The sequence below is a fragment of the Mixophyes fleayi genome, chromosome 3 (assembly GCF_038048845.1).
Source record: "Mixophyes fleayi isolate aMixFle1 chromosome 3, aMixFle1.hap1, whole genome shotgun sequence".
NCBI classification, from domain to species: domain Eukaryota; kingdom Metazoa; phylum Chordata; class Amphibia; order Anura; family Limnodynastidae; genus Mixophyes; species Mixophyes fleayi.
This window is the reverse complement of record NC_134404.1, coordinates 196,209,326-196,222,826: the sequence shown is the minus strand read 5'-3', so window position 1 is coordinate 196,222,826 and position 13,501 is coordinate 196,209,326. Positions and strand designations below refer to the sequence as shown.

The 13,501-nt window shown below is 46.2% G+C and overlaps 2 protein-coding genes and 1 pseudogene across 5 annotated transcripts in view; all 3 read left to right on the top strand.

The window, feature by feature from the left end:
- On the top strand, nt 1-4,145 carry LOC142143213 (uncharacterized). Its single transcript, XM_075200924.1, is given in 4 exon segments — nt 1-49; nt 2,507-3,229; nt 3,232-3,726; nt 3,880-4,145. Coding segments are annotated over 4 exon segments (1,533 nt in total).
- Nucleotides 2,247-2,403, top strand: LOC142146857 (U2 spliceosomal RNA; annotated as a pseudogene).
- Nucleotides 4,146-10,794: 6,649 nt separating the features above from the next.
- Nucleotides 10,795-13,501, top strand: part of GOPC (golgi associated PDZ and coiled-coil motif containing) — a 30,466-nt gene continuing 27,759 nt past the window's right edge. For all 4 annotated transcript variants that reach the window (XM_075202976.1, XM_075202975.1, XM_075202974.1 and 1 more), the window contains exon 1: nt 10,795-11,148. In XM_075202976.1, the coding sequence (XP_075059077.1) occupies nt 10,894-11,148 (255 nt within the window). In that variant the 5' untranslated portion in view covers nt 10,795-10,893. The remainder of the gene's footprint in view (nt 11,149-13,501) is intronic.

The window sequence follows — 13,501 nt, the reverse complement described above, 5'->3', positions numbered from 1 at the left end:
ATGAGAAGGAGTGAAGAGACGGATGGAGTGGACCTCAAAGGAGGAGAACGTAAGGGCATTTACATATTAGCTTTCATTAGACTGCCTACCATACTTCAACATGTTGACTACTGTCAACATGGGATGCTTACAGCAAGAGGTACAATATTCGGACTCATATACTTGGTCTGTTCTCAAATTGAAGTGACAAACCCAAGAATTATTTTATTTTTTTACACTTTTTTCAACTTGAGTAACCAGTGCAAGCAAAAGAAAAGATGAATGAACAAAAAATATAACTTTTATTCCATATACATAACTTTAAAAGTGAAATATTGATATATTAAAACCATATGGGCTGTTAGGGGCTTGTAGTTGCTGTATGATTATGCTATAATGGGAGCACCCAAGTAGATGAATGCAAAATATAATTTTTCAGAGAATGTACTTAGAGGTCCACACAATAATATAAATTTACTCAGGAAGATTCAGACATTTCGGGGAATCCTCCCGGACCACTTGAGAGTAAGCCATCATCTCTCTTGTGAAGTGGGTGCAGATTACCAGGGCACGGCCTTCAGCAGCCAGTTATTAAGGGGTATAGGCTGACCAACCGGTGTCCCACTCAATGCACTTATAAAGAAAGACAACGAGTCAAGTATTTGCCAAAAATATTTTGGTCAGTTTTATTAAACATTTTCCAACTTGTATTTGGCAGACAAGCAACTTGCAAGGCTACAAAAAGTTACCAAATTTTTTATGTTGTTTCGGTGCCATATAGGCAGCTTGTCTAACTCCTGATCCTTGTTCGGTTCCTGTGCTCCCGACCCCAGAGTTGCTATCCTGGTCATTGACCATTTGTGTGCCAGACTCTAGCTCCATCCTGACACCATCTGCCTCCTGATTCTGCTACTGCATTGCCCTCCTGTGTACCAGACTCCGGCTCCGTTCTGACTATCCATCCGCCACCTGACTCTGTACCTCATTGTGTGCCTGTGTACCAGACCCTAACTTGTTGTCACACTCCACCTGCCACCAGAACCTATTATTAACCATTTGTGTACCTATTCAGATTCCGATTCTCCGATTGCTGCCAAGTGCTTCTTTACTTTCCTACTGTGTTCAGTATCATGTGCTACACCTAGTGGCAGGTCAGGGGACCGCGACCTGCGGGTTCTCAGCAGCTAAGTACATCCCACCTTGCGGCGGTTCTAGGTGAAAACCAGGGAATCCGTTAGACTCCGCACCCTTGGTCAGCCAGAGCCAATCTAGGTTAACACAAGGAATCCTACCTCTGAAATTGTTACACACTGTCCGCCCCCCTTTCTTTATGCTGGTCACGTAGGTCACCTGGCAAAAATTCCCTCTTACACCTCTTCAGCACCATTGCTGCGCCTGTGTTTGCCTTTTTCCCCCAACCATCGGTTGGCGCATGGTTGCGGGGGGGGAAGGGTGTATGGGTCAGTCAAGGGTGAGGGAGCTGTCAGCTGAACAGCCTGCAGGGTGTAAACTGAAGAGCTGAAATCTTGCAAGAATAAGAGCTTAAGAAGGGAAAAGAAGAGGAAAGCTATGGACCATTGGAGCACTCCTATCCATCTATTTATAATAAAATTTGTTGTTTATGGGTAAATACCTTTATTAGTAATGTTAAGTAAAAAAACATATCTCTATAAATGTTGATTAAGTCCTCATTCATTTAGAAGCGAAATGTTATAATAACAAAACAAGTGAATTAAACATAAATCGGTGAAAATTAAAAAATTTCAACCACGGAAAAAGATGGCCAGCTGAGAACATGGATATATACATGGACCAATTGTAATATTATTGACCTCTTATAGTGCAGAGGTCTATGATATCTCAAATAAAAAGAGTCCCCAAAATGTATTATGATATAAATAGGAGAAGTATATCATGGGTTTATACATCTATTAAAGAAAGCATTGAGGTACATAATACCCCCTCTACGCCAAGGTGACAAAGATCCTATTATCTACTTAAACAGAAAATGTACTGTGGTGTCTATGGATTAACACCTATACTCATAGAGATCTCAAACACTACATAATAAAATGTGAGACTAAAGTCTCCTATCTATAATATGATGGTTACAAAGTATCTAGTAATCTTATATCAGTTTACCATCATTTCACCCATATATTGGTAGGAGTGTATGATCCCTAGAGATAAAGTGCTTCTTTAGGATCCTCTCCCAGATTCTGATAGACATTATTGCTGATTCTAATTATATAGATGTTAGACACTGTATCGCTTCTCGGCCTTTTGGCTAAGATCAAGTGTAGTATCTGTTCTTATCAGTTTACCAAATACCCGGTGGAGGTTATGCTGATTGTGGCTCATCCGATAGCGCAATCTAACATCGGTGAGGGGCTGATGTAGACTCTGCTGCATGGTGCACTTTCTCTCCTGCCCAAAACCCAGAGGACAGTACCTGATTGGGGCTCATCCGATAGCACAATCTAACCCTGGTGAGGAACTGTTTGAGACTTGTGTTACCCGATCGAAGCCGGCCAGGAGCAAGAAGACCGACTCCGGGGAAGAAGCGCTGCTGATCCCTGCCTGCCGGGAAGTAGACGCCGGGAGCAACTCCAGCTGAAGAAGCCTTCCTCTCCTCGGGATCTGCTCCAGCGGAAGAAGCGCCTCCTCTTCAGCGGAAGCCCCTGCTCCTCTCTACCCAGCGGGAGGATACCGGCACAGCGCCTTCCACCCCGGAAGACCGCCCTCCAGACCAGCCTCTCTGCCCCAGGAAGAAGAGCCAGGACGATGGCTTCAGCTACAGCAGCTCCTGCCTCCACCCCTGCTCCTACCCCTGGGAAGAAGGGAGGAAAGACCACTGCCCCGAAGCCTCTCCCCGTGGCCAGAACCTCTGCCTCCACTGCCCCTGCTGCTGCTGGACAAGGGAAGCCCAGCCAGGATGCCCCCCAGAAGACCCCCACTCTGGAACCCTGGATGAGGCAGACCGTCGTCCTGAAGTTGAAGGAGGTGGAAGGAAGTGTCCCAGACATGACGGCTGAGACTTTCGGGAAGAAGATGATCCTCGACCAGGGCTTCTCCAAGGCTGAAACCCTCAGCGTGCAGAACTACCTGAAGGGGATCTGGTACATCACCTTCGCCTCCATTGCCATCTGTCAGAGGTACTGGGAGGCAGTGAAGACTGCGAGACCGGAGTCTCCCTTCTCCCGCTTCGTGGGGAACTGCCCCATCCAGAGAGAGGAGAGAAGAGTCACAGTCTCCAAGACATCGCTACCTTCCTGAGCCGCTTCTGCTCCATGGTCAAGGACCCCTCCAAGATCCTGGATGCCAACGGTTTCTGGACAGGCAAGTGGTCCATCATTATCAGGCTGAGGAAAGACAACACGGCAACTGACGGTCTCCAACACCTGCCATCAAGCTTCGCCCTGGGCGGCTCTGCCGGCCTTCTTTACTATGCCGATCAGCCGAGGAACTGCAGGAAGTGCGGTGAAGCTGACCACATGGCGAGAAGTTGCAAAGTCTCAGCCTGCAGGAACTACAAGGTGGCGGGGCACAAGACCAAGGATTGCCCACGAAAACCGTCCTGCAACCTCTGTGGCCTGGCCAGCCACATCTACAGGGACTGCCCTCAGAGGGCCAGAACCTACGCTGCAGCTGCCGGGAATGGACTGTCGGAAGGTGGACCTGCCCCCGCACCGCAGCCCAAGCCAGCCCAGAGGAAGCAACAGAAGCCCACACCGCAGCCAAGAGTTGGTAAGAACCCTCCCACCCCTGTTGTGACAGCACCTCCCTCCTGTCCCGCTGTCACAACACCCCCTCCCTCCCCTGCAGTAGCACTAACCCTCCCCACCGCTACTGCAGCTCCCTCCCTTTCCCTGGAGGATTTTCCCCCTCTTGTCTCTGCAGGTGATGAGAACAAGCTAAGGAGGAAGCGGAAAGAGCTAGACAGCCCAGCTGGCGACTCTGACGCTTCCAAGAAAAAGGCGGTCGAGCTCGAAAAGGACCTGGAAGAGATGGTGGAGGAGTTGCTGGATTCCGAGCAGGAGGAGGAAGAATTCCTGCAACTGCCCCACATCTGCCTCTTCGACCAGCTTGAGGAGAGAGGTCTGCTGCCACCCGATGGGGACACTGGCAGACCGGACCAAGTCCCACCGGACAAGCAGGGTGACTAATGTATTGACTGTGCTAACTTTCTATTTTCTCCCAACTAATGGCTACTTTTTCTCTTTTTACCATTAATGTGAGGAGTGTGAAGGATAAGATTAAACGTCAGTCTGTGTTTACCTTTCTTGACAGTCAGAAATGTGATGTTTACATGTTGCAGGAATGTTCTCTCCCTTTCTCTACAGGCATCTAAGTAGGCAGTGGTTTCACGGGCCCTCCTATTGGTCTGGGGGGGTGACTGTAAGTCTGCATGGGTCGCCATTCTTATCAGGGGAAGCCTCTTCACATTAGATTCCGTTCAGGAGTTTGTCTGCGGCAGATTGCTTATCGTAGATGGCTCCTGGGCGAGTGAGCCTATCAGGCTTATCTGTGTGTATGCATCCCCGGGTAAGAATGAGCGTTTGGAGTTTTTCCAGACCCTGCGGGCCCAGCTCGCAACCACCAGGGCGGTAGTGATGGCTGGGGACTTTAACTGTCCTATAGAGGAAGACGGAAGGAGTTCCAGTAATAATGCTAAACTTGATGTTTCTTCCAGGTTGTTGCAGGCGATGGTAGCCGAAGCATCCTTGCGGGATGCAGTGGGATCCATGGGGGCCGGCTCTGTGAATTATACTTGGAGCCGCCCTGATGGCTCAGTGCGTTCCCGGATTGACTTTGTGTTTACCTCGAGAGCGGTAAGATAAAACAGGCATGTCATGGTTCCCTGCTTCTTTTCTGATCATAGGGCCATTCTCTTTGAGGGTGTTCTGGGCCACGATTTTCCTCCCGGTCCTGGCTCCTGGAAGTTGAACTGTGCTTTGCTGGAACGAGAGGAGGTGATGGTTGAGCTGAGGAATGCCTATGTAATGTGGAAAAATGACAAAATGTATTTTGATTGTATGTCTAACTGGTGGGAGTATGTCAAGGGCAAGTTTCGCAGTTTCTTTCAGGCTAAGGGCCGTCAACAGGCGTGTGAGAGGAAGAGAAACTTCAGGAGGCTTCAGCGTCAGCTGCAATCCCTGCTCGATCTCCAACTTTGCGGCTGGGACGTGAAGGATGATCTGGCTGAGGCCAAGGGGGGCCTGAAAAGGCACTTCGAGGAGGAGTCCAGACGCATCATCTTCCGTTCCAAGGTGGAGAATCTGGAGAAGGGTGAGAAATGTAACTCTTACTTTTTCAGAAAACTGCACTCCGGCCACACGCCCCTGACTGAACTGCGGGACGAGACTGGCATCCCCAGGAGGGGGAAGGAAGGCGTCATGGGAGTCGTCACAGACTACTACGGCAAACTTTACTCCCCTAAGACTACAGACGATGATGCAGCTGAATCGTTCCTGTCAGGTATCACTAAACCTATTGATCCTACAGGTAGAGCAGCCATGGACACCCCCCTCACCTTGGGGGAGCTGCACTCTGCCGCTAAATCCTTTAGGCCTCCCAGCGGAGCTCTATGTAGTGCTGTGGGACCTCATTGGCCCGGACCTGCTAGAGCTGTATGAGGAGATGGTGGTGGAGGGCAGAATGCCTCGGACTCTGAGAGAGGGCTTGGTCACGATTTTATATAAGCGCAAGGGAGAGAGATGTGACCTCAAAAATTGGAGGCCCATCTCCCTCCTGAACGTGAACTACAAGATCCTGGCCAAGGTACTAGCCAACAGGCTAAAGGTTGTCATTGGGCGAATTGTTCATCTTGACCAGACTTGTGGCATTCCTGGCCGCAGGATTGCAGACAGCCTTGCGCTGCTGAGGGACACGGTTCATTACATCAAAGACCGCCATGCACATGTGGCCCTGGTCAGTCTTGATCAGGAGTAGGGCTTTGATCGTGTTTCTCATGGTTTTATGCGTAAGGTTCTGTGCAGGTTTGGATTGGGTGATATGTTTTGTACTTATGTTAACCTGATGTACCTTGATATTTACAGCTCGGTGTTGGTGAACGGTTGGAAGACTGACCCCTTCTCCGTATTGTCTGGGGTCAGACAAGGCTGCCCTCTTTCACCTCTTCTTTTTGTCTGTGGTATAGAGCTCTTCGCGATGTCCATCAGGCGAAATCCAGAGATCAGAGGCATCACCGCAATGGGTCCAGACCGTCTAGAAGCCAAGTGTTCGCTCTACATGGACGACGTCACTGTCTTCTGCACTGATCAGCGTTCGGTGGCAGCACTCGTCCAGACCTGCGACAACTTCGGCCGAGCTTCAGGGGCAAAGGTCAACTGCGGGAAGTCAGAGGCAATGCTGTTTGGTCAGTGGCACCTGTCATCCCCCGCTGCATTCCCCTTCACAATGAAGCCGGACTTCATCAAAATCCTTGGAGTTTGGTTTGGTGGAGAGGAGGCGGCCCTGAAGTGCTGGGAAAAGAGACTGGCGAGAGTCAGACAGAAAGTTGGACTGTGGAGCCTCAGAGACCTCACCATCGAAGGGAAAGCACTGGTGCTGCGCAACGAGATTCTTCCCGTTCTGCAGTACACGGCCCAAGCTTGGCCACCTCTTGCTGCCGTCTGTAAGACCATCACGAGCACAGTCTTTCACTTCATCTGGGGCTCCAAAATGGACAGAGTGAAGTGGTCAGTGATGTACAAGGAGCCCCACAAAGGTGGGAAAGGGATCCCGATATCCCCACCATGCTGCGGGCCTTCTTTGTTTGCAACTGTATCCGCAGAACACTCCTTGAAAAGAACATTTGCTCTGCCGGGAAGTCCATGTCCCGCTTTTTCCTTCTGCCTCTTTGGAGGAACCTTGGTTGGGACAAGTGGGACAGTTCCTTCCCTTACAACTGGACTACACCTTGGTTTTACCTGGATGTTGGACAATTTGTGAGGGAGCACCATCTGGAGGGACTTAAACCAGACTTGTGGAAGCCTAAAACTATCCACAAGATCATTAGAGCAAAGGACGTTATGGAGTCTGTTCCAGGGCTCCATGTGGCTATGGCCAAACATGTTTGGGAGAATGTGGCCTCTAAGAGGTTGACTAATAGACATAAAGACATTGCATGGATGGCCATTCAGGGGGGTCTGCCTGTCAGGACATTCATGCACTCCCAGAACCTGTGCAGATATGTTCACTGCCCCTTTTGTATTACCAGAAGGGAGACTGCTCAGCATATCTTTTGGGACTGCCCCACTGCACAGGCATTGTTGGATGCCCTGGAACATGAACTTAAGGACAGTGTGCCCAGGACTTGCCTTTCATACCATTCGGTATTTTATGGATTATTTCCTGGGACTCACACCGTTGAGGCAATCTAGGAGGCCTAGCGCCTTATGAACTGTTTTAAGGACGCTACATGGCTTGCCAGGAATCGCCTCATCTTGAAGCGGGAGAAGATGACCATCCAGGACTGTCGCAGGCTGATCCATAGCCTGCTAAGAGACTATAACACCCTTGACAGTCCTGAGGAAGATGAAGACGACGATTGATTGTAATTGATTGTTGTCTCCCTCTTCTCCTTCTCTCCATTGTGTCTATTTTCAATAAAAAACTTTGGTTTGTGCTTCCCCCCCCTTCACAGCATGAAGTATTATTGAATGCAATGTCTATTTATGCACCCTTCCCTTTGTGTCTGTCCTCAATAAAAACTTTTTGCTCGTGACTCCATCACCTTACCCCTCTCACCTACCTCCCCCTCACATCCAATGTTATTTTATTGTACTGTGATACGGTTTAAAGTTTGAATGGTTAGTGCAGTACTTGATGTATATAGTGTAGGATGTTATGTCTTGTACTTTATGCCCTGTATTGTACTAAAATGTATGCATGATCATGTCTTACGGTGTACTGTGTACACTTGAATGAAACATATGAACTGTGTTTTTTGTACTTTATACAAATAAAGCTACTTTTTCAATCAAAAAAGATGTTAGACACTGTTTTCAGTGTCAAAGAGTATAAAGGATATATTCCTATCACCCTTATCCTGTACAGTTACTGAAAACAAGGATATGCCCATTAGATCCAAGAAAAGACGGTGATGCTGACTAAGATAGATATTAGCACATATTGTGAGAAGACGCAATCGGTATCTCCGGTATATATATTTTTTTTTTCACCGATTTATGTTTAATTCACTTGTTTCGTTATTTTAATATTTTGGTTCTAAATGAATGATGACTTAATCAACATTTATAGAGATATGGTTTTTTATTTAACATTACTAATAAAGGTATTTACCCATAAACAACGAATTGTATTATAAAAAGATGGATAGGAGTGCTTCAATGGTCCATAGCTTTCCTCTTCTTTTCCCTTCTTATACTGTTTAAATGGAAAGAGCACCCCCTCACCTTAATATCGATTGTGATATGAGAATGAGGTATATACCAACCCTGTGTGGATAATTTCCTTCCCTTTTTGTTTGAAAGAATAAGAGCTTCCCTGCTCACTCTGCAGGACTTTTCCACTCTGCACCAACACAATACAGGTAAGTATGCTGGACTGGGGGGTTGTCATAATGTATCTGAGTGAAGGGTTACAATGTATTGGGAGGGGGGGCGTGTGACGTGATATGTCTGGCGGGTGGCATGATGTGATGTGGTTGAGGGAGTAGCGTGATGTGGCTGGAGAGGGCGTTATAAATGTAATATTTTATTATAATGTATGTATTATATATTGCGTGATCTGTGTTATGTACAATGTCCTCTTATTGCTCAATTATCAATATTTCATGTATCTATACATTTTCTAAACAGGTCTCAACATTCCAGGATGCATAATTGAATCCAGTACCAGGCTGTGAAAGCTGCAAAAAAAAAAATGTAGGTGAAAGCAACAGTTTTAATACATAATTTGCCATGTTTAAAGAGGCGCAGCCACATCCCATGTTGACCATGTCCCCTACATGACCCCACCGATGCGAGGCGGCACACAGCCCTTTCCTGGCTCATCTATGGATGGGGTCTAAAAAGTATTAAAGTATACTGGCTGCACAGCACATCAATACGTTTAGCACCATGGTATTAAATCATTTATTTATATAGCGTCAGCAAATTCCGTAGCGCTTTACAATTGTGAACAAACAGTAATAAAACAATACTGGGTAATACATAGTCATAGAGGTAAGAGGGCCCTGCTCGCAAGCTTACAATCTATGGGACAATGGGAGTTTGATATACAAGGGTAAGTGCTACATCATAGTGCATATTTTTCAGCTAGAATGCAAAGGTAAAAAGTATTGAGTGGGCTGTATGATCAGTCACACAGCAATGTTGGTCAGAGGATTGGAGTATTGTGTTAGCTGTATAAAGAGTGGTAATTGGGTAAGTAAGGGAGATTAAGATGGTGGTTAAGGAATATAAGCTTGTCTGAAGAGGGGGGTTTTCAGAGAACGCTTGAATGTTTGAAGACTAGAAGAAAGACTTTTTGTGCGAGGAAGTGAATTCCACAAAGTGGGTGCAGCCCGAAAAAAGTCCTGTAACTGGGAATGGGAGGATATGATTAGAGTGGAAGAGACGCAGATCTTGTGCAGAACGAAGGTTTCGAGTTGGGAGATATTTTGAGATAAGTGAGGAGATGTATGTCAGTGCAATTTTGTTGACTTTGTATGTTAGTAGAAAAATGTTATATTGGATTCGTTGAAAAACAGGCAACCAATGTAGAGACTGACAGATTGGCTCAGCAAACTAAGAACAATTTCCAAGGAAAATCAATCTAGCCACTGAATGCAAAATAGATTGTAGGGGCAGTGGTGGATAAAGGCGAGGGGTAGGAGCGAAGCAATGGCTTCCCCTAGCAAGGGCTTGCTGCCAGCGGCTGCACACTATGTGCAGGTCCTTTCAGCAGAAACGGGCAGCACACTCTCCCTGCCTGTCTCTGCCGAATGGACCTGCACATAGTGTGCAGCTGCAGGCAGCTTTAGTTGTCAAGAAGGGGGCAGGGACTAAATCACCCCCTGTAAAATTATTTTTTATATCCGCCCCTGTGTAGGGGTGGGTGTAAGTCTGATTTTAGGAAGACCAGTAAGGAGGTAATTGCAATAGTCAATGCAGGAGTTGAGTGCATAAATTAAAGTTTTTGCAGTGTCTTGTGTGAGATATATCCGTATTCTGGAAATATTTTTTAGATGTATCTAAGCTACAAAATAATATATAGTGAATACATACTGAAGAGAATTGGGACAGTCCTAGTCCTAATCCGCATCTAGAAAGTACCGTTCATTGGCTGGTGCATTTGTGAAACGGGTTTAGGTTTTTGAAGCTCATAAGTTAACCTTCTTGTCAAGGACACAGACATTATTGCTGGTTAAAGAAATCGTAAACGCCTGCCAGCATTCACAATGGCTTCCCGATCACGTGATAAACTAGATTTCTCCGCGATCACTTGCTCTAGCCTTAAATCTGTCAGTTGTGGCAGGCAGGAACAGACGATTATCTACACATGGATATGCAGCCAACCCGTTCCCTGGTGTAGAAATATTGTTCTGCACCAGTAACAGATACAGAATGAAGGACATCGCACAGGAAAAGTTACTGGAAGATGACGTCAGGGCAAACTTAATACAACCAGAACCATTACATAGACTGTCACACCAAACCTCCACCCCCTCTCACGATTAGCCAATCACAGGCTACCGTGAGAGCACCTGGCTTTACAATAACCAATCACAGGGCACCGTAGGTCTTCAGCCCCAAGCATCTCATGTAGTTCTCCCCGTGACGAGCCAATGGGAATGCTCCTCTGCGCTTGTGGACATCGCGATGAGCCAATCAACGTACGGGTCACATTGACTCTCGGTGAGAGTAACGCACTCCCTCTCCTGCCTCTGCTTTCCGTTGTTCCGTCATGTCGGCGGTTCCGTGCTCGGCCGCCTCGTCCTCCGGGCCTGTGCCCGGGATGTCCATGTTCCGCTGGCTGGAGGTGTTGGAGAAAGAATTTGATAAAGCTTTCGTAGACGTGGATCTACTACTGGGCGAGATAGACCCTGACCAGGCCGACATCACCTATGAGGGCCGGCAGAAAATGACGAGTCTGAGCTCCTGCTTCGCTCAGCTGTGCCACAAAGCGCAGACGGTCAGCCAGATCAACCACAAGTTGGAGGTGAGTGAGTGGGCTGTCACTGACATCACCAGGTCCAGCAGGGAAATGGTAATAACATCATGATTAGACTGCAGAAGCTTTCTGCAGTGTTGGCATGTAGGATGTCTGTCATATATGGCTGACTTGTTTAAGGTATATATGACAGAGAGGCTGAGGAATCTCATTCTGTAACCACCTAAGACCAGGAGAGACCCAACTCTGCTGAGTGGTTTCCACTATGTCTCAGTACTCCTGATCACACATATGATTAGTATTTGTGCACCACAGTATGACTTCCTTGTGGACAGTGTTGTAATGGAGATACACAGTGCAAGATCATTAAAGCAGCATTCCTGGTTACTTTTTCAATTGTCACTGACCTGCTCCCTCAGAGGAGAAGTTTTCCCCCAGCTATCCCCTGGGTTTGTATTGCAGCACTGCCTATTATCATACAGCCTGTGGGTTGTGGTGGTGTGGACCAAATTATTAGTCGCTGATGCCAACATTACGGCTTCTTATTGGTTTCTCTTGCGCACACCCATCCCAGCAGTTATTTTAGAGTGGCGAATAAGAAGCCTTTCCATGTGCTGTAATGCAGAAATGGAGGAGCCCCTGGGAAAACTGTTTCAGCATGCAGTTCCCAGTGAGGGCAAGGAACATTACATTTATTGTGTTTGACATGCACTGGCACTGGCATTTATTGCGATTCCAGTGTAAGCAACTTAATGGTCTTTACTTCAAGTTCTGTAAATCCCTTACACAAATATTTTAATAATACATTTAACTGGCAAACCTTTCATTCTCAAAGTGTATGTTCTCCTGTTATTCTCAAAATAATAGTTGAATTATGAAGTAACATGCAAGCCGTGATTTACTTGTTTTGTTGACCTAGGCAGTTATGTGCAACCGGCGGCCAAATTAGGCCGTCTGAGCCTTCACCTGCGGCACCCGGCTCCTTCCTACTTTTATTGTCACACATGTTTGTTGTTTGGTTAAAATGCTTGCAGATGTGTTCTGAAAGCACGCAGTGCGCTTTTTGGACTTGTGCGATTGAAGTATAAAGGTACTTGCGATCCAGATCCATCGCCCCTTTCTGTGTACTCTGAACTATCATTATCTCCCTGCCTTACAGTTTATTGTCATTTGTGCGTGTTTATGTTAATTGTTTTATAAATTAACCACATTCTTAAATGTTGCCTTGCCAGGCTGAGTGTTTAATGAGGGATAAAAGAGAACATTAGGTCTGGATTAAACAATTAGCATATGCACATATATTGCTATCAATCTTTTCATGTTTGGCCAACAAGGTCATTGTTATACAGTACCCTGGATTAGACTCCTAGGCACCTTCTCCACAGGGAGCCAACGGTCCCCAACCACCATGGGGGAGGACACTCAGAGTTGTCTTATCATTTCACCACCTGTTCCAATCTGACTACTGACCCTAGTCTGCCCACCATTAGCTCCGCCACTGTGGGAATAATGAAAGGGATTTAACTGTGTATTTTGACCGTATTGGTGTGCTAGTGCCTAGAAACTGTGTTTCCAACACGTGTACAATGTGCAAAATGCCATCCCTGCAATTGACCTGGGCTTATGTGGCTTTTCTACAAATCCAGGACTGGTGATATGTGGATTCTTTTAGAAAGACAAATTCTAATTATTTAGATCTTACATGGTACAAGGGGGTAAGACTGATGCTATTTTGCATCTTGAATCCTGTATACCTGCCAACATTTAAAATGGCAAAAGAGATTCTTAGGGGGGTATTCAATTAGCCCCGAGCTTCCGTCGCGTTAAAGTTATTATGATAAGTTTAACCCGGCTTTCAGCTCGCAGCTCCCTTGCGAGCTGAAAGCCGGCGTTAGAACTACCGTAATAACAGTAATAATGCGCAGGCCGCTTTACTTTTAACAGTACCGCTGCCAATTGAATATGTCCCTTAGGGTTGTTGCAAATACAAACAATGTTGCTTTTCAGGCACACGTTCACCTGTGTGATACAGATCTGCAGAAAGCTAGTTTACAAATAATAAAATAAAAAATATTAGCAAAATAAGAGAGAATCATCCAGAACAATCTATATAAAAAGGGATTGCCTCACAGAAGATGAATAGATTGATGTATAAACAATTAAAAAGGTAACTGATTCAGCTAGTTATCTAAATTGTAGATTTACCCTCTAGGAGTTTTATACTGAAAGCTGAAATGTCAGCTTTAACTTAAATCTTCTTCACTGTATTTCAGTCAGTAATGGAACTTAATTGACTTTTGGCATTCAATCACTGATAGTTTATGGATGAATGATTGGATTGGTGACCTCCTTTTAGTACAAAACGAATGACCACGTGTGTATAATATATATGTGTGTATAA